This window comes from Mirounga leonina, unplaced genomic scaffold, assembly GCF_011800145.1.
Source record: "Mirounga leonina isolate KUSES-001 unplaced genomic scaffold, KU_Mleo_1.0 Mir_180, whole genome shotgun sequence".
Taxonomy (NCBI): domain Eukaryota; kingdom Metazoa; phylum Chordata; class Mammalia; order Carnivora; family Phocidae; genus Mirounga; species Mirounga leonina.
The window spans coordinates 3,397,960-3,423,587 of NW_023270469.1; the positions used below are offsets into that span (position 1 = coordinate 3,397,960).

At 64.0% G+C, this 25,628-nt stretch overlaps 1 protein-coding gene across 5 annotated transcripts in view; it reads right to left on the reverse strand.

Annotated features, from left to right (window-relative positions):
• The window catches only part of GSE1 (Gse1 coiled-coil protein), a 398,855-nt gene that overhangs the window by 21,120 nt on the left and 352,107 nt on the right, over positions 1–25,628 (reverse strand). For 4 of the 5 annotated variants that reach the window (XM_035024655.1, XM_035024657.1, XM_035024654.1 and 1 more), the window contains exons 3-4: positions 14,402–14,620; positions 3,756–3,955 (exon numbers count right to left, since the gene is read on the reverse strand). In XM_035024655.1, coding sequence (XP_034880546.1) covers positions 3,756–3,955; positions 14,402–14,620 — 419 coding nt within the window. The remainder of the gene's footprint in view (positions 1–3,755; positions 3,956–14,401; positions 14,621–25,628) is intronic. The other variant, XM_035024658.1, reaches the window with a different exon arrangement.

Below are 25,628 nucleotides of genomic sequence, written 5' to 3' on the forward strand. Positions count from 1 at the left end.
TCGGGGGCTCCTGACGTCTATTCAGAATCTTCTGGATTCTGGAGCAGGCGCCAGCCTGGGGGCGGGGGGGCCTCCACTATCCCGACAGCCCTTCTCAGCCTAAGCGAGGTCACAGCAGCCCAGGCCTGACCTCAGCCACGGGGCTTCTGAGGCATGGCCACGGGCTCCCCCAAGCCCCATGAGCTTCTCGACCAGGCCCTTCCTCCTGTCCTTCACCTGCCTGGACTGCCATGTCCCCCAACCCCGCTCCGGCACCCGGTCTGGCCGCTCCTGAGAAGCAGACAGCAAAGCAGGGCCGCAAAAAAGCAGGCGGCAGTCATGGGGGGGTCAAACTCGGCCTGTCCACCCCAAATCCGTGGTGTTTCCACTGTGTCGCAAAACACCAAGCACACCTTGAAAACAAAGGGGGTAACCACCGGACGTGTGGTGGCTGAGCCCCGTCCCCGGAGGAGATGGCCTGCTCCCCGCTCCTCCACCAGGTGTTCCTGGCTCGGCCAGGTCCAAGGCTCTCTGGCGCAGGTCGGGGAGGGGAGGAGCAGACGTGCTGCGCCCTCCGACCCCCCAGCCCCCCAGCCCCAGGGCGGGGTGGGCCGTGGGAGCAGCTGAGGAGGGCCCGCCCCGGCCTTCCAGAAGGCACATCCGTGATAATTAACTGAAGGAGACAGGCCGCTGGCTGGAATTTTTAATGAGCGGCAACATCTGTTCCCGCCGGCACGCTCGCACGGCCCCTCTGCTCACGGCGGGGTCCTCGCGGGTCCCGAACCCCGCCCTGCCCTGAAGGGGCGTCCACGTGGTGGTATCGCGGGGACGCGCGCACCAACAGCCTGGGTCAGAGCGAGCCGCCCAGAACTCCCACCTCCCACTGTTCCGGAGACTTCTCTACAGGGGCCCACGCCTGGCCTCAGGTCCCGCAGATGCCTAGTGTGGGCACGGCCCCGGCGCCTAGTGTGACGGGGACAGATGCACGGACATCAAGGGGAAGCAGGGTGGAGGACCAGCACGTGGCCCGCCCGCGCGAACGTCACAGGGGCCGTTTGCAGGTCAGGGCTTGCTGGGTCCTCCCACACGCCTACCACGTGGCACGCGTGCCCCACGCCACGTGCTCCGCCCCTCGTGGGGCCACCACGGGATGGAGACGGCGCCATGCCTGTGGCCCGGGACGGACTGGACAGGGCACGGCCTCTGCATAGGGAGGCTCCCCAGCTGCCCGAGCGGGACAGCGACGGTAGCCAAGGGGCTGGACGGCAGAACCCTCGGAGGAAGTCCTCGCCCCAAGGACCACATCTGGGGAGAAGCTCCAGGCACTGTGTACAAATCCCACAGCAGAGCCAAGCCTGCCACGCGGCGGGGCCCGAGTGCACCGTCCCCGGAAACCCCTTGTCCCCTCAGCGGGACAAAGCCCAGCTTGAAGGCGCCTGGGCCAGATGGCACCTTCCCGCCGGCAGCGGACAAACAAGGCGCTGGAGAGCCTGGGGGAGGGGCGGGCGGGCGGGGGGTTCGGCAGGCCGGACCCCGCGCCTTCCGTCTGGCTGGAGCCCCGCCAAGCTGGTGACAGGCACCTGGGAACGAGGTCGGCCCTCCTGGGGCGCTCAGAGGCTGCCTGGGCGGGGAGGGGCTGGGGCGGGCCCAGGCAGCAGCCCCCAAGCGGGGCCAGGCCACCCCGGGGGCACCCCAAGAGCGCGCGGGGCTCCCACCGCCGTCCTGGCAGACAGGCGCGCGGCAAGGAGCATCTGGGGGCAGCTTTTATTTCTGAGCGGCGGCTGCAGGCACAGCTGTACCGATGAAGGGAGGACGAGGGGGAGGACGGGAGGGAGGGAGGGAGGGAAATCCGTCATTCTCTGGTGATTAGAGAGAGGGTTCCAGTCAGGCAGGCAGGACATGCCCTGTTAGCTTGAAAATAAACCATTTCTCATTTCAGCATCCTTTGCAGCTCCCACTACCCGGGAAACAGGACCCTGGCGACCCCGGAGACGGACAGGGCCCAGGCCCCGCCCCCACGACACCCCACCTGGCGGGAGGCGCCCCCCCCATCCCCTCCCCGCCTTCACGCCTCTTGCTGGCTCCGCTCCCCAGAAGGATTACATTCTCCACTGAGCCTTTGTGTGGAGCTGATGAGCCATACATCATCTGCTAATCCAGTTCCCGTCCCGCCGCCCTCCCTGGTGGTATTAGTGTTTCATTAAGCGCCGCAGTGGTAAACGGCTGGAGCAGATCTATCACGGCCCTTTCTCTGGGGTGACTAAATGTTTCCGAGGCAGGCAGGACCCTCGGAGGAGTCCCATGGCGCAGGCGCTCGTGGAGGGGAATACATGGGAGGCACCCTAGTCTCGGCCAATAAGGGGGGAAGGAAGCCCCTCTGGGGCAGGGCAAAGGGGACAGGGCAGGCCCTGGTGGGTATCACCAGTCAGGGCTGAGCCAGGGACACGGCAGGCAGGACCCAGGAACACCCCCGCCAGCCCCCGGGGTCCTAAGGTGAGGGCGGATCGCCAGAGGCAGCGAGCCCCCCTGGAGGCAGGAGATCCCGGTGAAGACCCTTCATCATCCCTTAAACCAGGGCTAGCTCAGGTGTCTCCAAACCCTGGAATCTGCCCGCCAAGCCCTACCCGGGCTCTCCCACCCCCAAACCACACACGGGGCAGAGCCAAGGGCCGAGACGGCAGCTTCGAGATGCACGCAGGGCCACATCCAGGAGGGCCCCAGCCTACAGCTGTTGCTAGGAATTCAGGGATCCCGGCTGGGGTCCTTGTGGATGCTCACCCTGGGTCAGGGCCTGCCCGATGGCTACCCCCTCTGTGGACAGAGATACAGGCTGTCTACCCCCATCCCCCAGGGCAAAGACAGATCCTCCGAGACGATGGGGGTGAGTGTGGCCCTGGTGCCCACCTGCCTCTCCACTTCCACTTTTCTTGTGGTCTAATAATTAGTATTTCCGAATACTGCCACCCCCCTGGGAACTAGGCAGAAAAACCCAGGAGGGAAACCCGGCCAGTGTTCATCCCCCTGCTGGGTACCCACAGTGGTTCCCCACCCGCCCACCCCCACACCAGGAGTCCCGGGTGTGCTGGGGAGGGGGGTCAGCCGGGGCGGGGATGAGGGAAGGCTTCCAGGGCTTCCGCAGGGCAGCAGCCACACCAGGGAGCCCCCAAGTACGGGGCAGGGTGGCCCTGGAAGTTAAGACGGAAACAGGAAACGCTGGTCTCTTCCCTACTTGGATCCTCATTGGAGCGATAATCCCAACAGCTACCGTTTACCAAGTGCCAGGACGTGCAAACACCATTCTAAGTGCTTCACACAGGGCTACGGATGAAACAGTGTCATCCCCCCCAATTTCTCATGTTGGGGCACTGACCCCCAGGTCCTCAAAATGAGAGCACGCTGGGAGGGCCTGTGAAGAGGTCATTCAGGTCGGCCGTGATCCAACATGACCACTGTCATCAAGAAAGGAGATCAGGAGGCAGACGCGCACAGAGGGAGGGCCGGGTGAGGACCCAGGGAGAAGGCGGCCGTCTACACACCCAGGAGAGGGGCCTCAGGGGACAGCCGCCCTGCCCACGGCGGGGGCCAGACACACAAAGGATACATCTGTCGTGAGCCCCTGGTCTGGTGCTTGGTCGTGGCCGCATGACCGGCACCCTCGGATCTTCTTCCAACACACAGATCCTCCAGGCGAGCGTGCCGTGGGGTCTCGGGCCCCAAGCGCCGCCCTCCCGTGCCCATGGCCACACCCGCCTCCGCCCCCGTGCCCTGGCGCTCACCTGTCGGCTCTCGCTCCTCCAGACGCCATTGACGGTCTTGGTTGGGGCGATCGTCACCACGGGGGGCGTGCTGGGCACACTGTGGCCCCCAGGGGGGACGATGATGGGGCCCATGGGCACGCGCTTGGGCGTGCTGGCCGGGGAGCTATGGTTGGTGGCTGGCGAGGACACGGGGGACGACTCGCTGCTCAGTGAAGACCCTGTGGGAGAAGGAAGATACAGCAGCGTGAGCGGGGGTCACACCCACCAAGGGCTCTGGCTGTCGCCAGCCGCGCCCCGGCTCACCTGAGCCCCGAGCCCCAACCCAAGGGGGAAAGGAGCTGGGAGCGCACGCAGGCCGGGCAGGAAGGGCGACCCCTCCACGCACCGATGGAGCCCGGAGCCCTGGCGGAGCGGACGTGCTCCCAGCGCGGGTGGGGCAAGACCCCCAGGCTCAGAACGGGGTGTGTGCTTGTAGACGGAGGGGTTACAGGAGGCCCCGGCGGCCGGCGTGCTGGACGGGCTTGGCAGGGTGGGGACATGGGGAAGCGGCCACGGGAGGCTCATCTTTTTTTTTTAGATATCGACTGCAATCTATTCGTAAGTTTTTAAAATTGAGATCTAGTTTGGGCGCCTGGGTGGCTCAGTCGGTTAAGCGACTGCCTTCGGCTCAGGTCATGATCCTGGAGTCCCGGGATCGAGTCCCGCATCGGGCTCCCTGCTCGGCGGGGAGTCTGCTTCTCCCTCTGACCCTCCTCCCTCTCATGCTCTCTGTCTCTCATTCTCTCTCTCTCAAATAAATAAATAAAATCTTAAAAAAAATAAAATAAAATTGAGATTTAGTTCACCATTTACAGCACAAAGGTCCCAGATTTCTAGCACATTGAGTCGTGCAACCAAGACCGCTACCCGGCTCCAGATCACTTCAGTCTCCCCCCCCGCCCCAAGAACCTCAGAGCCCAGCGTCACTCCTCCCCGTCACTCCTCCCCGCTGTGCCCCTGGAGGCGGGCTGGAGGCGGCAGAGCCGGTGGGGGTGGGGGACCGGGGCTTCGGGCGGGCTGGCAGGAAAGCGCTCCAGGGTCCCCCGCAGAAGGCCCTCGTCGGCTGCTCCCCCCGCAACAGGCAGCAATGAGGTCATCATGCTCCCCAGGTCCCGGCCCCCAGCAGGCACCCGCCTGGTCTCCAGTGGCCCCACACCCTCCCCGGGCACGTCCTGGCTGGAGTGCAGGCCGGGCCTGGCCCGGGCTAGTCCAGCACTCTCTGGGGGTCCTCGAGAGGCCAGCCCGGGCCCGGCGAAACCCACGGCGCGCACACATCCAGCCCGCACTCGGGGAAGGAGACCCCCGCACGTGCCCACACCGTGGTGGGGCCACACACTGGCTCACGCCGCCCAAGCCCCCGTCCCAGACCACCGACCCCAGACGGACCCCCCGTCACCTGAAAGCACGAGAGCAGCTGGGGCTACGCACGAGGCAGGACACACGGTCAGCTACGGTGACGGGCGGGGGGCGGGGGCTCTGGCCGAGCTGCACGAGGAGACCACCGCTGGCAATCCCAAGCAGCGGCCTGGAGACGCCCCGTATTGCTCTTGGACTCAAAGGGAAAGCACTGACCCTTCTGAAGGGTCCCCACGGGCACCTTCTGTTGGCAAGAGCCCCACGTGGGTGGGGGGAAAGGGAAGCAGGGTCAGCAGAGAGAGCCCCTCGTGGAAGGAGAATCCCATCGGTGTGCAGGCATCCTCCCAGATTTCACTCCAAACCTGCCTCGTTCCCAGGGGCCAAGGGACCCTCACCCTGTCTCCACACCAGCTCCAGTGGCCACACTCACGTTACCAGATGGAACCTCCCAGCTGCCAAGGGGTCACTGCGGTGCCATCTATCCTTCCTGCCCCAGGGAGCCCTGACCAGCCAAGCGTGGTCTCAGCAGCATCACCAGAAGTAGAGTGGCTGGACGTGGAGGCCCCGGCGACATCGGGACAGACCCCTGACCTAAGCACCAGAGCTCCCTAGGCTGGTACACGCGTGTGCAACTGTGCAAGGCAGCCCCAAGGAGACGCCCAGGCCCAACCCCACAGGCCAAGCCCCAGAGCAGCCCAACAGCACGTTCTGCTCGGCAATATCAAGACCACCACGGAGGCCGGGTGTCCCTCACGGAGCTGCCCGAGGGCCGCTGGCCCTGAACGGTGACCCCCTATTCCCCAGCTGAAGCAGCAACCCCAGCCCCCACCCCAAGAGTTCTGCCACCCCACGCTGGCCGGACCAAGCCCAGCTCTGCTCCCCACTACCCTGGGTGAGGCCTGAACCTCCCGGTCAGAGGTCATTACCACCGGGGCAGGGTCAGTACTGCACAACGGGGCCCCCTTCCCATCCCAGTGGGGACAGCCTGAGGCTTCGAAACAAGCTCTGTCTGGCCAAGTCGGTGACCAGCCAGCCGGTCCTGCACCTGAAGCTGGTTTCATGACCGCCGCGGCTTTTGGGGGGGGCTGTCACAGGCGGATCCAGCCAGTCCTGCGAGCAGAGCTGCCCTCGGGGCTGGTGGACTGCGGCCCGTGCTGACCGGCTGACCGAGAGGCAGCTCAGTGCTTAGTCCTGCACCGTCACCCAGGTCTGTGCAACTTTGCAAGACCAGCAGCATCTTCAAGGCCGCAGCCCTATTCCGGGGAAGGCACCCAGCGACACGGGGCTGACGCCCACCAGAGACACGGCAAGCGGCCTGCGGGCAGCCGAGACCACAGGGGGCCCGTCCTCAGGCTGGAGCGCCCCCCCCTCCCCCTGCAGGGGCGGCAGGCAGCGCACCCACTGGAGTGCAGACAGCCCGCTAAGGCCCGGTGCGGCCGCCGGGGCGGGGGTGATAGGCGGCTGGCCCCTGACGCGCGGGGTCACTCCGAGACCCTGCCCCTGGACACTGGCCATCCGTGCACTTTTCTCTGGCTTATCTAGACTGTGATAAAAAGTTCCACTTTGCATTTTTGAGAAAAAAAAAAAAAACACCAAAAAACAGAACAACACACTAGATAAGGGATCTTTTCCTTAAAACAGAATTTCCACGGAACCTCTGCGGCCCCGCACCACACAACGCCCACCTCCAGCGTGCAACTCAACGGTCCCGGCACCTTCACAGAGGGGCCGCCACCACCCCAGAAAGGAAGCCCGAGCCCCCAGCCCCCAATCCCTGTGGTCTCCAAGGATGTGCCCACTCTGGCCGGTTCCTATAAACGACCCCGCGGTATGTGACCTTCCCCCCCGCTGCTGCTCACTCAGCGTGGCTTTTATGGTGCGTGCGTGCGGCCGTGGGCGTCAGGACCCCCTTTCTACGGCCGGCTACCCTCCCTCCTACGCGGAGACCCATTTCGTTTGCTGTGCCCAGCCCCTTGGCTCTGTGAGGGCTGCTGTGTCTCTGGCGCTCACGGCTCGTCTCCCACTCAGCCCCGCGCTCGGCCGCCAGGCCCACAGCCCGGGCAGCCCTGCCCACCCTCTGCCCGGGGATGGGGTGGGGGAGAGACAGGTGCGCTCTGGAGCCGAAGCAGGAGGCAAGGAAAACGCACACAGGTCAAGAGCACTAGTGATCAAGGCAGAGGCCGGCAAGAGCCCGGAGGAAAAGCCGGGGTCAAAGGCCAAGTGGGCTCTGGGCCCCCAGGCGCTGGGCAGATGGGCCAAGGGCCCACACGGCTCGCGCCCCGCGGTGCGGCAGCCCTGGGGGGCCTCGCAGGCAGGAGCACCTGCCAGCACCAGGCGCCCCAGGCCACTCTCCTCCCCTCGAAAAGGCTCCGCCTCATGCCATTAGCTGCCTCTCTGGATTAACCTCATTTCTAATCACCAGGGGGTGAGGGGCGGGGCGGGGGGAGCTGGGGGGCCCAGGTGCACTTGGACCAGGAGGCCATCGACAATTAGCAGTCTCATCCCCCGGGGGGTGGGCATCAATGGCCGGCCAGAGCAGGCGATCGATCCCTGGCCACGCACCCACAATGAGCGAGCAGCCACCCCGACCCGCTCCCGCGCGGCGGCACCAACCTATGCCCGCCCTCATTAACTGGAGGCACGCGGCGTCCCCTCTGCTGTCTGACTCGGAGGATTAGCGCCGGGGCCCCCGGGCACATGTAATTAACAGCTGAGACCCCAGTCCCGGCGGGGGGTGGGTAGCCTGGAAACAAAACCGCAAGCTCTCGACGGCCGTCCGCTCTCCCAGACACACAAGCGACGACCACGATGACGCACCCCCCGCTGGACTCCGGAGTGAGGACCCCCGCGCCCAGCTGCAGGACCCCCACCCACCCCAGCACCGTAGCGCGTGCAGGGCGAGGCCAGCTCTCAGGCACACTGCGCCTGGGGCCTCACCCCTGACGACAGGGAGGAGACAAGAGAACAGTCTCCCTAAAAAGGGACCCTCGGGATGTCTTCCTGGGATGTCCACTCCGGAGGCTGGGCCACCCGAGCTTGGGGGGCCTGGAAGGGGCAGCACCGCAGGGACAGACTTGTGTGTGGGAGGGGCCAAGCGCAGGACCCCTGTCCCAGCGAGGGTTTGCCAGGCTTCATCCAGGCCAGGCAGCAACCTGGAACCCATGGCCACAAGCAGGGTGGGGCGGGCTCCCCCGAGGACCCTGCGTGCACCTGCTCGCCAGGGCCCTCTGCTCACTCCTGCAGTCTGTTCTGTCCCAGGTCCACCTCGGAGGGGCCCTGAGCAGACTGCTGTATTCCAGAGGACGGACAGCCTCCACTGCCTCGCAGTTACGGGGTGCCCTGCCCTCCCCATCCTCCCCCGACCTCCCCAGGCCTGGTGGGCGAACGCCATTTGGACCCAGAGAGCAGACTGGCCACCAGCGCGGCCCCCTCTGCTTGCAAGGCTGAGGGGCCGTGGGGCCCGCAGGAAGCCTCCCGGAAGGCTGGCAGTCGGCTGGACACAACTCCCTGGACAGTCCCAGAGTGGGCCTCCCCGGAACGTGCCCTCTGGCGTAGAGCAGTGGGGAGCCCTGTCCCACCTCACGGCCCCCGGCGCGGTCCTGTGCCCGATTTGCCACCACGTGACCATCCGTAAACCCAAATCGGCAAAGACAAGGTGTGGGTCTGTCTTACGAACTGCGTTCCAGGGGCCCGTTACTGGCCTATGAGCGGGACTGGGGCTAGCAAGGAGCACGGAGGCAGAGGGAGCTTCGGGGAGGGGACAGGGCCAAGTCGGTGGCGTGTCTCCACAGCCGGGGAGGCCTGCCGCGCCGAGCACCGCCCCCTGGTCCATTGTTCTGGTCATACCCTTCCTGCCCAGCCAGCCGTCCCCCCGCCACCTCCCTGTGTCCAGGGCCCATGCAGCTCCCAGGCCTCGCTCTCCTCCAGCTCTGGCCTCCCCTGCCCTCCGGCCCTTGCCTCCAGAATCCCCAGGGCCCAGTGGACAGAGGAGGTCCCCCACCCCCACCACGAGCTCACACCTGTGCTCGGAGACGGATGGGGCCGCAGGGGCCCACAGGGAAATGCCAGCGCACGGCGGACACACGCATGCGGGGAGCGTGCCAGGCAAGATCTTTCCTTCCTGGGTTTGGCTGTTTTCTCTGAAAGAGGCAGATTTCAGGAGGCAGCAGGGAAGACCCAGCCTGCTCCATCAGGCCGGCTGCGTGACGCCCACGCTGGTGGGCAGAGTCCCACCTGCACCCTCCAGCGAGGGAGGGACGCGTCCCCGCCTCCCTCCCTGGGGCTCAGGCACAGGACCTCTGCTCCGGCAGCTCCCGTGGCCCGGCCCGGCCGTAACCAGAGCCGCCTGCAGAGCCAGGGACAAGATGAGGCAGGCAGCCAAGACGCCGCGGAAGGAAGCCAGGCAGGGGCGCCCGGGTTCGGGGCTCTGGACCTGCAGAGTTAGAAATTCAAGTCCAGCTGCCCCCGCCCCCGGGGCCGGTGCTCTTGGAAGACGCCCCCTCGGGGGAGGTGGTCGGCCACCCCACGGGGCCCAGTGTGGCAACACCATGCGCCTGACACACTTTGCTGGGACCGAACAGGCCCCAGAGGCTTCGGGGCCCACCCCGCTCCCTCTGCCCAGCCAGGGCCCCCAGGCCCCAGCAGGGACTGCCCAGAGACACCTGCCCTCCGAGGAGGCGAGCGGTGTGCAAGCCGGAAAAGGGGGGCCAGGCGCGCAGGGACGACGCATCAGAGTTAGGACCCTCCCGGCAGGTTCTAGGGGTGGGGTCCGCACCGCGGCCCCCGCCCGGCCCTCAGCACTAGGGCGCTGCAGCCCCACGGGAGGTGCCTGCTGCAGGGTGGAGGCCAGGCGAGCAGACTGCCCCACAGCCTCTGAGAGCCAGCGCCTGGCAGCGGCCTCTGCAGCGTCATGCTCTGGCCGGCAGGGATGCGGGCGCCCAGGCTCGCCCTCTGCAGGGAGCTCAGGGGAAGGGTCAGGGCCGCTGGGGAGGGGGTGCCCGCCCACCTAGGGCAGCTCCGAGGGCAGATGGAGGGGCTGTCGGACTCCAGGCGTGGCATTTCCCGGCTCACCCCCTCACTCGGTCATTCAACAAGCACCTCTGAGCTCACAGGGTAGCTGGAGGCCCCGACAAGCCCTGCGAGGCAGGCCTTGGAGGAGGGTGGGACGCTCTGAGGGTCAGTGGGGTCTCGGGGTCCCTAGGCTGGGGCTCGTTCCAAGGCTAAAATTGGGCTTCATATGCCAATGTAGGGGTGTGGGGGGGGGCGTACGGTCTCTTTCCAGAAGAGGCTCTGGTGGGGGGACAGGCAGGGACGAGGCTGCCAGGTCAGTGCTGGAGCTGGACGAGCAGCTTCAGGAGGGGACAGAGGGCCGAGTGGCCCAGGAGGACATCCTTTTTGTGGCCAGAGAAACGGGGGGGAGGGTCGCCCAGCAGCCACGGCAGCAAGGGGCTCCACGCGAGCTGCCACAGCTCAGGGGCGCACGCCCTGGCCTGTCATGGAGAGACGGTCTCACGGGTACAGCTGGGACCAACCAGGGGTCAGACCCCAAGCCTCTTCCAGAAGAATGTGCTGCGTGCGCGCGATCACTCCCTGCGAGGGGTAAAGAGGAGGGACCCGGAGACAGAGCGCAGCCACGGAGCCAGCAGCTGACCCCCAGCACAGGGGTGATCGCAAGTCCACGAGTCCCAGTCCACCGCCTTCCCACGGAGACCCCTCCAGCCCCTCGCGGCGCAGTGGTCGGGGGGGGGGAGGGGGGCACGGCGGCCCCCATTTGGTGCATGCAGCTGCCGTGCCAGGCCCTAGTGTGTTCTCTCTGAATCCAAATCTATGAGGATGAGCTAAGAAAGCAGCCCAGAGAGGTAAAGCGACGTGCCCAGGTCACACAGCAAGGATGTGAGCCAGGGGATGAGGCGGGTCCAGGCCTCATGGCACCTACAGCCACTCCACACAGCCCCCCGGGGGGTTTGGCTGCCAAAAAGGCACCTCAGAGCCCCGGGACACAGAAAATCCCCCACCGAACGGCTGACTTTGCAGTTCTCATCCTTTCTCCAGAGGTAGAGCAAACCCTCCAGCACGGAGGTGACGTCCTCTGTGAACTGAATGTTTCAACTGTACCCTCGGGACACGACGACGTGAGGGAAGACATTAGCCCGAGAAGTGGAGGGGACAGTTTGGGCCGCTGCTCAGAACAAGGGGGCGCATCACAGCAAGGGAGGGGGACGGGGTCAGAGGTGAGCCCGAGACGCCCCAGGCTGCATGTGGCCGCCAGGACGAGCCCTGCCTCCCCCACCACCCCCGTGGAGGTCTGGCTCCACCCAGGACCTCTGTGTCCACAGGGACAAGGCTGTGGGCAGTCGGCCAGGGGGAGCCCACAGAGACAGGGGCCCCGGGGAGTGGGGGGAAGGTCAGCAACAGGCCAGGGAGGGGCCGGAGGCTGTGGGGTCTTGGGACTCGAGTCCACAGCTTCCAGATTCCCCTCCGCTGCCTAGGACGAGGGATGGCGGCCAGCCCGCGGCTCAGTGGTGTCCCCCAGCCCCGCGGACAGAGAGCGCAGCTGGAGACAGCCAGTGACCGGTGCGGGGTGCCAGCCAGACACAAGGTCATTCGGCCGTGAGAAGGAACGAAGTCCTAGCATGCCGCGCGGGGACGGCCCTGGAACACCAGTCACACGCGCTTAGTGCCCCCCCCCCCCAAACCCCCAGCCGACCGTGGTCTGGGAGTTAGGGGTCACGCCCGCACGACTCTGAAGACCCAAAAGACCACGGCACCCTACTGCTTTACAAGAGAGCTCTCATGGCACTGACTCAATCTTCATAATTTAACCACTAGCCGGCTCCTTCCCCGACCACCAAGCCCAGCAAAGCACCCCCCGCCCCCCGCGGTTCCAGGGGGAAAGGCAGGGCAGAAGCACTGGGGCCTGCTGGCTCTCCCCTCGTGCCCCCGCTGCACCCAGGCTTCCGGAAGCCGACACCCCCATCACCCGCGGCCCCCCGCACCACTGAGGTGGGTCCAGGGGCGAGGGGGCTTCCACCCAGGGCTGCCGTCCTAACGAGCTGTGTGCCTCGGGCTCATGACTTGACCTCTCTGAGCCTCAGACTCACCATCTGTACACTGAGCAACTCCGGGCTGTGAGCCCCTTCTGCTGATGGGGGAGACAGCAAGGTCACAGTTGGGACGACTGAGTGAGGAAAAGGGGACCAGGCACGGGGTGCGGCCCAGGGATGCTCCCGAGAGGGCCAGCACCTCCTCGTTTCCTCAAACTGAGGCCTAACGGGGGTGGAGCCGATCAAGAATGGAACACGGAGCTCAGGGCCTCGCTTCAAGGCTTCCAACTCTCAGAGCCTGGCGTGGGGCCGCCGGAGAGCCTACCGTTCTCAAGACACAGGGTGTCGGGAGCCGAGGTGCACACACGGCGGAACCTGAGTGGGGGGCGTCCCGGGTTCAAACAGTGCTTCCCAAACCTCGGCCCTGCCATCTGAAGGACGGGGTGACCGGTCCGCCAGCTGCAGATGCCATGCTCCCACGACAGTGAGGGCTCCGGGCAGCGTGGCTGGGGCCGGTCTTCCCTCTCCCGGCCCCCCACCGGGGAGGCACTCCTCCCAGGACGGCGAGCACACGGAACGGCCGGGCCAGAGCCACGAGGAACAGGGCCCCACGGCCACCGGGCCTGGCCTCTGCCAGCAACACACTCTGTTCCCGGCCACTGAGGCCCGGAAGCCTCTGGCACGTGGGCTGCCTGCTGGCCTGTCCTTCAGCCGGACGCCAAGACCAGCCTGCGGCAGCGGAGAACAGACACCACCATCGAGACAGGCTCGTGCCCTGGGCCCACGGCCCTGGCGTGAGCCCCCGTCTGCGGACCTCCCCTGCCTGCCTCTGCAAGGAGGAGAAGGGCCCTTGCACGGCCACGTGCTCTGCAGCGGTGAGCTGTCACCCCAGGACGTGCCCCCTGAGGTGGAGGGACGGTTGGCGGCGACTTTTCCCACGTGCCGACACTGCCTCCCGAAGGCTGAGAAAGGACACAGCCAGAACAAGGAGCTGGCGGGCAAATTCTGCCACGGGGGCGTCCCGTCACCCGAGGGGACCGCCGAGTCTCAGCCACCCCGTCCCCGCTGTGTGCGCACCCCCACGACAGCTGGCGTGCGGGCCCCCTTGGGCCCGGGTGGGGAGCTCGCTGCCTTCTGTGGGGCCACCTGCTCCCCAGCTGTGTGGCACGCCATGGCACGCCGTGGCCTGGGACAGCAGGGCCTCCCGATACTGGACGTGGCCAGGCAGTGCGCCCTGGTGGGCGTGGAGGGTGAGGAGTGTGCGGGTCTGCCAGCAATCATGCTCTGCCCAGGCGGACACAGAACCAGGCCCCAGCGGTCTGCCCTCCCAGGCCGCGGCCCACCCAGTCAATCCCGAGCTCACTGCCCAACAGCCGGGAAGAGGGGAGATGCAGAACTCCGAAGACCCCCAGCCACCCCAGGTCAGGGCAAAGGTCCCTCCTGCCGAGCTTCTGTACACAGACACACGTGTCGTCCCCGCACAGGGCCCTGGGACACAAGCCCTAGACCTCTGGGGCAAGATAGATGGTGGGCAGAGGCACCCAGGTCCCTGCTTCCTCTGCCCAGAGGGCAGCCCCACATCCGAGCAGCAAGTCCAGAGACTGGCCCAGGACTCCCGGCGGCCCCAGCCACAAACTGCCTCCTACCCTCTTGTCCAACCAGCAGCCCATGACCCAGACTAACATGGGCAACTGGATGGTGGTCCCCAGAAGGGCCTGAAGCCGGAGGCCCAGGGAGCCTCCGAATAAAGATCAAAGCTCAGAGAGGGTCAGCGTTTGCCCAGAGCCACACAGCATGTCACTGCCCAAGTGACCCCAGAAGCCAGGGCTCCGATCTGGGGGACACCCATCCACGCCGGCACGCAACCCTTGCCTCAGGGAGTTAGGCAGTCATGGGGGGAGCTGTCCCAGAGACCCCCACTCTGAGACCAAGTGGGTTTCTAGAGACTGTAGCCACCCCCGCGGTGGCCCCTGGAGACAAGGCCGGACAGAGGCGGCAGAGAGGCAGAAGCAAAAAGCAGAGGTGCCAGGGCGGGGTGGGCTCGCCGGCCGGGCGGGGGGCCGGGAGGGCCTGCAGTCGGGACGGCGCCGCCCACCCCCCAGAACGAGGCAGCGCGAGGGACAGCGGAGTGGCCGGGAGCCCACCCCGGGGCGGCTCCAGCTCCTGCTCGGGACGAGGGGGCTGCGCTCCCCCCGCGGGCTGCAGCCTGGCGGGCGCGCCTCTTACCTCTGGGCTCCTCCGCCTGTTTGGCGAGCTTGCGCAGCGCGGCGGCAAAGCTGGAGGACGGCGCGGCCTGGGCCGACAGCGCATTGCTGGTGGCGGGGCTGCCGCTGGGCACCAGGGCGCCATTGAGCGGCGAGGGGGTGAGGGGGTTGACGGTGGCGGTGGTCCTGGTCGCGGTGGAAAGCATCCCTAGTGAAGGGGACTTGGGCTCATGGCTCATGCCTGAAACAGGAAAAGAAGAACCAGAGGTCACCCAGAGAGTAGGAGGGCCCAGCACCAGAGTGGGGGTCCGCGGGGCGCGGGGTCCCGGCGCCAGCGAGCAGCATGCAGGGACAGGGAGTGCGAGCAGACGCGGGCGGCTCTGGCAGGACAAGCAAGGCGGAAGAGGGCCAGCGCCAGAGAGAGCGGGGCCGCGGCGCCCCCACCCCCATGGACCCACAGTCACAGCCTCAGGTGCACCCAGCACCCCGTGACTGCAGACGCCAGACGGCTCAGCCCAGCAGGATCCCAGAGCACCTGCTCCCGCGTGCGGGAGGGACAGGGAGGCGCTGCGCCTGCCCCCGTTCTAGAGAAAACACAGACTCAGGGTCTGATCCCAGGCAGGCCACCCGGGATGCTGGCAGGTCCCCAGCGACGCAGGTGCCTCGGAGAACAGCCCCGTCGGCCTTTGCGTGCGCTGTGGGGGAGAGAACGCGGCTGCCCCGCACGCCCTGCCTGCAGACCAAAGACACACAACTGTAGTCTGACCCACCATCAGTGGGCAAACAGCCACCTTCCCACAGGCCCCCAGCCTCTCACGTCCCGTCCAAGTGTCAACAAGGAGGCTGAACCTGCCTCCCGATTGCCCAATCAATAAAGGCCCAGCTAGGGCGCCTGGGTGGCTCAGTTGGTTGAGCGACTGCCTTCGGCTCAGGTCGTGATCCTGGAGTCCCGGGATCGAGTCCCGCATCGGGCTCCCTGGCTCAGCGGGGAGCCTGCTTCTCCCTCTGACCCTCCTCCCTCTCATGCTCTCTGTCTCTCATTCTCTCTCTCTCAAATAAACAAAATAAAATCTTAAAAAAATAAAAGGCCCAGCTCCATCTCAGGCGGCCAAGGAAGCGGTGCCATAAATAAGTTTTCCATTACCATTCCCTGCCCTCTCGGGGCCACCTGCCTGGCCCGGGCCCCGCTCCCCGCCCCCTCGCTGTGGGTGCGTTCCAGGGGTGTAAATCAAGCCCGATGGCCTTGTGGCTGGCAGGGGCCACAGGTCGTGTGCAGGGAGAAGCGAATTGACTTCCAAACCCCCAGACGGACACCCGGGAGGGGCAGGCATCCGGCGAAGGGTCCTTGGGAGTCGCGAGTGGAGGAACACAATCCTAGAACGCTCAAGAACACAACAGTGCGAGAAACATGCACTTCTTACAGGGTGGTGGCAAGGGACCCCGCCCCCCCCCCCCGGCTGCGGTCCACACCCCAAGAGGCTCTTCGTGGCCTCCAGTGCCCACCTCACCTCCACTGGGTTCTGCACTGAGTCTAAAGGAGTCTACCTGGAACCTGCTTCCATGTCCAACCCTGTGGGCCAGCAGGCTGGAAGGCGGCCAGGTGAGAAGAGGGGGATCCCCACAGGGGGGTGAGGCAGGGGTAGGCGCCCACCTGCTGCCCCCAGAACTAGCTGGGAGAGGCAGCGGGCCCGGACACACGTCCTAAAGCCCGAGTCCCAGAGCGCCAGGTGGGGCAGGAAGAGCCATCCTTGGGGGCTCAGGCTGGCGCATCCAAGACAATACTGAGGGCTTGTGTGTGGGAACAAAGGACCCCCACAAGGGCTCCGGTGCCCACAGCCAGCCTGCCGGCCTCCCAGCTGCGGGGCAGCGTCAAGCCCCGGCTGACCCGCGCGTCCTCCTCTTCCTGGAATAGCAGGGGTGGGGGGGTGAATCCCAGTGGAGAAACCCAAGAATCTAGCGGGGTGTGAGGGTTCCTTCCCCAGAAGCCTGATTGCCAAAAAACACAGGTCTCAGGCCCGGGTCATTCTTGGCCAACTCAGCACCCAGCTGGCCCCTGGAGGACCACTGAGCACGATGGATGTTACGCTCTGGGAGTGTGGCCCCAGGCTACCACCGGCACCTTTTCTTCCTCCAGTGGACAGCGTGGACAGAGGGGGCAGGAGGCCAAGGTCATGAAGTGAGGAAGTAGGGGCCCGAAGGTCAAGCTTAGCATTCACTTGGCTGCCAGGTACCTGGGGAATGAATCCCGTTCTGGAGCCTCAAAGCTGTATGACCTCAGGCAAGTCCCTTTGCTTCTCTGGGCCTGTCTCCTCATCTGTAAAATGCAATAAGGACAAAGTCTACCTTGTAGGTTCATCTAGACAGACTTCAAGGAACTAACAAGAGGGACTTTAGAGTGTGCCCAGTGCACACCAGGGGCCATTTATTAAACAGTCCACCAGCCTATGGAGGAGCAGAAACACAGGTCCGGATGACCAAGGGGCCCGGCCGTGGCCTCACAGGTCAGCCTCCGCAAACCAGAACACACGCTTCCAGAATTGTGCTGCCTGCCCCACCTGGGGGACCAGGTGATGTGGCGTCAGAAGCCCACGTGCTGTTTAGGGTGCCCCCCACGGTCCCTCCCCAGGCCGGGGACTGCACAGCCCGGCGTGCACGCCGCGGGCAGAGCACAGTTCCGCGTGCCTGAGTGGGCGGCAGCTGAGGATGGGTCACACGTGGGAGCTGATGGCTGTTCTGGAAGGAGAGACAGCACTTAAAGATGCTATATGGTAAAATGGAGGCCTTGTGGGGATAAGGCCCCTGCTGGTCCTGGCCAAACACTCAGAGGAAGGTGTGGCTACGCAGAGCTGCTGGGAGACAAGGTGTGAGGAGGGACCCTGGGCTCTCTCCCGCAGGGGACATCAGTTAGGCATGGCTGGGTCACCTCCCAAGATGCCCCCAGACGGGCGTAGGAGAGGCCAGCAGCTGTTCACAGTCCGGTCCCGGTCGTACGGATGGCGCAAGGCCACAGTCAGGCAGCACGCCCAGGACTCGAACCCTGTCTCCCGGCCCCACACGGCCTCCCCTCACACCTCACACCACCTGCCCGCTCCAAGGCCTCAACGGGATGCTCGACCAGAAGGGATAAACATGCGCGCGCACACGGCTAAAACACGTGTCGCCCAAGTGTCTGAAAAAGACATCCACAAAGTCTTTGTTGCTCATCCCTTCAAGGGGTGGAGACTAATTCTCTTGCCGGACTCACTTCTGACCAACAGAGTATGGTGGAAGTGGTGGCGTGTGCCTTCCAAGAAGAGACCATGGTGGCCACTCTCCTGCGTCACTTGAGTGGAGCGTGCTCAGGCTGCCCGCAGTGGTCCAGGTTTCCTGCCGCCTCCAGACAAAAGCCACGTTCCTCCCCCCCCCCACCCCGCCACCCAGATGAGCCTTCGGATGACACCACAGCCCCGGCTGCCAGCTGAATCACAGCCTTCTTGGAGCCTCTGAGCCGCCCCGCATCCCCGAATGTTAAGTCTGGGAGAGTTCGTTACGCAGCTTAGGATAACCGACACAATACCACCACACGTTCTACTGACCAAGACTGCCGTCTCGAGCTCTCTCCCCATCTCTCTTCCTTCTTGGAACCCCAGAAGTTCGACCATCTGCAAATACTCCATGACCAACATGGCCCCCCCACCCCGATGCCATCGGAGACCGTCAACCACACCTTCCCTGTTCCCTCAGTCCTTAGAGAGCCAGCCATCTCTCTTTAATCAATTCTGTGAGAAAGGTGTCACTGTGCCCATTTTACAGATGCGGGAGGCCAGGCTTGGATCCAAGGGCCGACAGACGGTTAACAGCAGGGCTGAGATTACTGCAACAAAGCACCTGCATCCTGTTTATGCCAAAGTGGTCAGGGCCCAGATCCAGACCCATCCTGCCCCACACCGCACAAGGATGTAAGAGATGGGGATGAGGGGACAAGGGGTGGGGAAGTGAGGGTAGACAGTGCGGTCATTCCACCTCCCAGTGACAGTCCCCAAGGCCCAGGAGCCGATGTGAGGCCACTGCCCAATGGCCATGTGACAGGCTGGCCAGCTGGTGACCTGGGTGGACCTGTTGTGACCGCCAGCTGACAGTGCTGGGCAGAGTGGCACCAAGGTGCTGGGACAGGCAGGCGGTAGCCACAGGACAAATCCCAGGCCAGACCCCAAAGATCACATGCCCCTTAAGGTGTTGGTGGGGGTCTTCAAGTGGCAGGAAGAAGAACAAAGGTCTCACTTCTTATGTTGTAGCTTCTCTGCAATAAACCAGGTTCTTAAAAAGGGGGGATCATCGGGGCACCTGGGGGGCTCAGTTCATACTCCCAGGGTCCTGGGATCGAGCCCCATGCTGGGCTCCCTGCTCAGCAGGGAGTCTGCTTCTCCCTCTCCCTCTGCCCCTCCCCCTGCTCATGTGCCTGTGTGCTCTCTCTCGCCAATACAGGAAATCTAAATAAATAAGTAAAGTAAAATAAGTAAATGGGGGGGGTGGTCATCAAAGAGATGGAGACCCACCAACACGAAGTGGGCACACCAACAGAGGGCCCGGAGGCGCCCCCAGGCCAGGGCCTCCCCTGCTGGAACTCAAACCCAAATAAATCCTCACCTACTGGCCCCTGCCCCTGCCTGGTGAGCAGGGTCTCGGGGGGCAGATCCCCCTCCACGCCCTCCCCTGGATGACAGTCACACTCCTGCTGGCGCTGAGTAACCTCCCCTCCTCAGACAAAGCCTGGCACCTGCTCCCTGGGCTCTGGCAGCAGCCCTCCGGGTTCCTGGGGGTCCCCCAAAGCCAGCATCTCTGTCATAGTGTTAGCTCTGGGCTCCAGGGGCGCTGCGAGCCAGGAAAGCTACTGCTGTCAGGTCACTTAAAATAGAATCCCAAGCCAGCCACTTCATTAACGAGCTAAAATTAGCCCCGCTCGCTTCTCGGCATGTGCACCCCGGGAGGGCGGGCTGGGGGACCACCAGCAGCCAGGATGGCAGCTCCTTTGCACCCAGGACAGGCAGAGGCCAAACTCAGAGGACCCCGACGCCTGGCAAAGGGTCACCCTGGACCTACTCTGGCTTGACGCAGCCTCGGGGGAGCCCCCTGCCCCCTAAGCCCTGCCCCGGGAGGCAGACGCAGGCCTCCCCCACGCACGTGCTCTCTGGCCGAGGCCACGGCAGGCGCTGCCACCACCATGGAGTCCGCAGGGGTGGGCTGAGGGGAGAGCAGGCCTCGGGGCGGGCCCCGCACCCTCAGGAGGCCCCAGAGGACCATGGGGCGCCTGCTCCCCGTGCCCTCATTAGAGAAGGTATTTATTAACTTCTGTGCTCCTGGCCATTGACTGAATTCTCGTCTACATTATCAGCTCATGTAAATTCATTATCCTAACAGCTGGGAATAAGCTCCACTGTGTGGAGGCCAATGATGGATGAGCGCTGGAGGGCCGGGCGGTGCTGGAGGCGGGCATGGGCCCCCCCTGCACCCCGCTGTCCGAGCTCTCCTGCCAGGTGGGACTCGGGTCGTGTGGCCTCCTCGCCTTCTCATTTACATCCCGAACAGCTGTCCTCCCCTGCACGGGGCTCCGGCCGCCCCCGGCAGCCCACCCAGCCTCCCAGGCCAGATGCCCGGAGGTGAGATCCCACCGCTCCTGGGACCCTCGGGGCCGGCCCCCCAGAACCGAGAGCCCGCGGCAAACCCCACTGGCCCGTCAGCACCCGCACAACGCCCCGGCCCCCCTCGGTGGACGGTGCCGGCCGCAGCAGCCAAGGGTGGTGCCCCTTGCCGCTCCTGCTTCTCCCCCTCCCCAACGTGGTGTCTTTAATCCATACTTTGCCTCTTCTGCCTACGCTTCTAATATGGCCAGAAGCAGCACAAAGCTTTAAAAAAAAAAGGGGGGGGGGGCAAAAGGAAGGAAAAGCAAGTGCAGGGCCAGCCCGGCTGGCAGGCCGGCTGACGTTCGCAGCTCTCCGGAAACCCACCTTGTTCTGGTTCTTCAGAACACACCCCAGGCTCCCAACAGCAGGACTTAAATGGGGGGAGGCGCCCAACACGCCCGAACTGTGGTCCCAGGCAGGCCTCCTCCTGGTCTCCTCCTCTCCTCGAGGGTGGCGGGCGGCGGGCGTATTAATCAGCGTGCGGGCCTCCCACCCGGCCTCCTGCAGACCCTGTAATTACCGCTTCCTTTCATGGGCTCTACCCGGCACCAGACCTCGGGCCTGCTCCCTCCATGCTCTCTAATTACAAGCTAATGGCTGAGATGAATTTTCGGCTGGCTCCCGGTTCAAGCACCAGTCCGCCCCCGCCCCCCGACAGCCGCCCCCCCTGGGGTAATTACGCCCCGCAGGACCGGGCCGGCGGGGCCTCCCTGTCCTGCCCCGTGCGCATGATCTGGACTGGGATTCTCCCATCATCCCTCCTGATGATTTTTTATTACCACAGAAAGAAATGTTTGTGAGCAAATACAGAGTGTCCCTGCGCTCGGGGGGGCCCCCCCACCGTGCCTCCCGCTCGGTGATCCCCGTGCCCCTCGAAGGGGGGATGCTCCTGCAGCCCTAACAAGGCCGGGGTGACCCCGCTGCGGAGACCGGGTGGGGGGCGGTGGTGGGGGGCGCCACGTGATCCTGGGAGCCTGAGCAGCTTCATAATAAATTCATTATTATATCTGCCTTCGGCGTGTCCTGAGCTCACTCGCACGAAGCAATTTTTCCTGAGGTGGGGGTGGGAGAGGCAGGAAGGCTTTCCTGCTCCGGATGCACAGGGTGGCTTGCTTAGGCCTCATGGCCTTTTTGACTGAGGACAGCCCTTCAGGTTGTAGGTCGCTAAGGGGACTGGGGCCTCTTTCTTGTGCCAAGTCCCAGAAGAGGACCTGCTCCCCAAGGCTAAGGCTGCAGGAGCTGGAGAGCTGGGCCAAAGCCACGGCTAGCTGCTGGAGCAGCGGAAGGCCCCAGCAGATGGCCTGGATCCTGACCTGGAACCAGGGAGAAGGGCAGAGATGGCAGGGACGGAGGCCAGCCTGCACGTCCACGTCCACAGGAGACCCCAGCCCAGGCCCAAAATGAGTAAGAAGGCAGCTCCCTCTCCCACGCGGCTGCCACCCTCCCCCCGCGCAGACCTGTCACTCAGCAGCGTTAAGTCACTAGGGAGCCCAAGGCAGAAGCCTCTGAGCCTCGGAAAGTGTCCTCCAGAAACATAACCGATGAGAGCCGGCACGCCACGGGGGGGGGGGCGGTTTCCAAAGCCAGTTTCCGGGGTCACCCGACAGCCACTGTAAACCCCGAGTGGGGTCCAATGTTTAGGGTTCTCCCAGCCTTGATCCCCCCCCACTGCCACGGCTAGTAATGTGGGTGGGGGGCCTGTGGGGAGAGCAAATCCAGGTTCTAGGGAAAACAAGAAAGAGGCGCGTTCAGGAGAGACCCCTACTCACACATCACTTGATGGGCACATACCAGGTAAGAGCTTAACAGCTGTGGGCCGGGGGCGCCTGAGAGGTTCCCGGGGGGGATGGCCCCTCCCCGTGGGAGCCACAGAATGGGTGGAGAGGAGAGCGGGCATGGGGTGGCACCCGCGGAAGGGGGGGCCGCCAGAGCCGGCCAAGGACAGTCTAGGGGTTGAGGTTCAAGGCTGCAGGAGACGGGGAGTGGCGGAGGCTGAGGCTGGAGGCGAAGGACAGAAGTCAGGCAGCAGACGGCTGCGACATCTGACAGCGACTACTCTGGGCGGCTGCCGGTCTAGAGAAGCTGGACAGACAGATGCGCAGCTGTGAGCCGCGGGGGGCGGGGGGCGGCCAGCCGTCCTGAGGGGCCAGGGGAGGCAACAACGGCAGCACGGGGAAGCGGACGACTGAGAGAAAACAAGAAAAGGCCAAGAGACAGGGTCAAGGCTGGAGCCCGGCATCCGGGGCGGCGTTCCCCAAAAACACAGACAGGACAGTCCTCATGGCCACAGCGGATGCACGGACTGCTTCACCCAGAGCATCAGAGTAACTCCGCAAACAGACCTCAGCCGATGACGACGTCAGGGAGGCCGCCCAGAGTCAGGCCGCAAGGCAGAGCCAGAGCCAAGGATGGATCCCGGCCAGCACGATCCCTCCCGCCGCACGCACGCCCGGGGGGTCCCAGGGCCAACGGCCCTCACCCCACAAACGATCCCAAGTGGCCGGCCTCTTCTGCCCACTCTACAGATGGGTAAGCGGAGGCGGGGAGAGAGTGGCGCCCTTGTCCAGGGCTGCATGCGGAGAGGCCAGAACCTGAACCCTTTTCCCTTACTGCTGTGCTGGCAACTGAGATGGGAAGACACTGGGGAGGGCCACTCGCTGGGGTTGCCTCCCATTCTGCAGACCCCAGTCCTGTGACAGCACCCACCTACGTGCCACACCCGTATTACACTTGGCATAAAACCCGGGAGCGAGGAGGAGGATCCGACTTTGGGACCCCCACCTCCCCACAGCTCCTGGCTGGAGGGCATCCACCCTGGAGCCGCCTGAGGTGACAAGGGTGGACAGGGACCCTTTTACGTGCCACATGGCATCTGAGCTAACCAGGTCACCTCCGAGCTGAGTCTCGCTCACAAAGGAGCCCTTTCAGCAGACTCCCAGAGGCACGGGGTGCAGGAAGCGGGTGGGGGTCAAAGGTGTCCGATGCAGAGGAGAGGTCCTGAAGGAGAGAAACCCAACCCCGCCAGGAGGCGGCCACTGAAATTCTCCAACTTTCCATGGAGCAGCAGGTGGGGAAACAGGCCAGGAGGGCAGGCATCAAGGCCAGGTCCTTCTGAAACCGTTAAAACCCGACTGGGGGTGGGGTGGGGGTGGGGGACAGACGTTGAAAAGCAGGGGAAAGAGAAAGGAGAGGCCACCGTTTGACCAGCCTGGACCCCACTCCCGGCTCCCTCATGCAGCCAGGCTGGGGGCCAGGAGTCCAGGTGTTTCAACACCTCCTACCCTACCCCTCTGGTGAGGGAGGGACAGAGAACCTAAGAGCACTGTCCTTCCAATATGGAGTGGGTGCTGACAAAAGCTGTCCGTGCAAGGCAGGCTTGGTCCCCCTGCAGCCCCAGCCCCCAAGGGCACTGGGTGCGTCCTAAGCCAACAGAACAGGGACGGAGGTACGCCAGCCACATCCTCACAGGTGCTCAGCCGACCAGGCCTGACGGGGAAAAAGGGTGATGCCCAGCATCCCTGTTCAGGCCAGGGACAGGGCTGTTGGCTGGAAAACTAGCCAGAAGACCAGTTCCTGGTCTGGCTCCCACCCCACTTCTCGGGGGGGGGACCTTGCCAGGTCCGAACCTCAGTTTCCCCATCAGTAATGGTATGGGGGGGCTAGACATGAGGGCGGGCAGAGGCTAAGCAGGCCTCCTCTGACCCTCAACCTGTTTTTATTTGGCTGTCAAGCCATGTTGCTTAAAAGTGAATCGATCAACATTTGAAAATGGGAGGTTTCCAGTCAAAATGAAGATTCCAGTTTCTTTTATAAAATTAAAGCCACCAACCCATAATCCTGAGAACAGCAGTTGTCCCAAGTCCCCACCCCTCCTGTCTCAGGTGGGTCTGCTTGCTCAATGCAGGGGTGTATCTCACCAGGTCTGAAACTATATATGGGCTCAGAAAGTGAAAGGTATCTGTAGGAGCTTATGGATCGACGTGTACCGTGGCCAGGACCCTCAGCCCAGATGCTACCAACACCTTAACTCCATCCTGTTTCAGCAGGAAGAGGTTGACCCCTCCACACGCTCAGATTTGGGGGTGAGGGCTCACCAGGAAGGAGGCTGTGATCCTGGCATGTGTCAACATCAAGCGGGTCTTGCTTGGCTCAAAGCCAGGGCACTCAAGCCAGGGCCTGCCTCAAATTGGAATTTTACTTTTGTAAAAAGGTCCATTATCATAATGGTCAAAATGGCAAACTAGACCCTCTCCTACTAAAAATATACCTACTGAATTCTGTACACAGACCTGCCAAGTTCACAGAAGCTCACCTGCATGTGTGGCATCCATAAACACAGGTTATAGATTCTTAGGGCACAGAGGGCTTTATGTATAGAACCCTGAGTATTAACACCTGTTCCCAATGTTACACACCTGGGCCGAAGGAATATGGCACAACAAAGGTAAGATCCCGAACCTCCAAGTTCTAATGGTACTTCCTCCTGGGCTCATGTACCATCTGCAAAGCCCTATGTGCTATGCCCAGAGCTCGGTAAATGCCCCCTCGCCCCCGAAAACCAGCTACCCTGTGGCCAAAATGGGACCTCGAGCAGGGCCCACAGGTCAAGGTTCACCACGAGCCATGAGCTTCCAGTGCGAACCGTGCTACAGGGCAGGTGGGTCTCCCTCTTCTGTCCACAGCTGACCTCCATCAACTGCTGAGAAGTGGACTATCCAAATCTAAGTAATCCCTCCACGGCTGCAGCTGGGAACCTGGACAGTGCCCGCAACCCATGCAGGATGCTGAAGCCCAGAACCGGCTCTCACAGCGGCCAGGCTTCACCCTTGGGGACCGCAAAACCCAGCTCTTCCCAGCCACATGGCGAGATTCGGCCCAGTCTGCCCCAGAGACCCACTGTGGGGGCCACAAACCCTCTCAGGAACAGGTGCTGGCTACATGAAGGGTTTTCTTCCCCCCTCGGGGGCCAAGGGTTGAGGGGTGCAGAGGGGAGCCCGCTTCGCCAGAATAGGGTCAATAAAGGTCTGGGTTGCTGCTGGTGGGTAGAAGCACCCTCCTGACCCCCTCTCCGAACGTCAAACCTTTAGACATCAGCTTTCCCTTCTTGGCACCCATTCCCCTAGCCAGTCCCATGGCTTGCACACAGCTGTTGGGGGGCTCACTGCACGTGGCATGACACCCCCAAATGCATAGAGGGCCCCCGGCTGCACACACACACACTGGCATGGACCCCCCCACCAGACACAGCACGGCGCAAGGGGCAACACGACATTGGAAACCAGCTACCGGGTTAAAATGCGCTGCCTGTGCCCGGGGGCAGGCTCCCAGGCTCTGGCACCCCCAGTAAGGAAGCCCTCCAGTCGGATAAAATCTCGTAAGAGCTTGTAGGCAAAAACTGCACGATGAAGAAAGTCCGTGTGCTCAAAAGGCCCAAACATCCATCTGATTTAAAACACAGGATCTCAGCCCTCGCCTCGGATCAAGCAGGGAGCTCAAGCAGGGCTGACCAGACAGCCTCCTGAAGAGACCACCTATCCAAATGGGGCCCAGAGGCCGAAGGGGTGCCAGGCATTCCCCGGGGGCTGATCC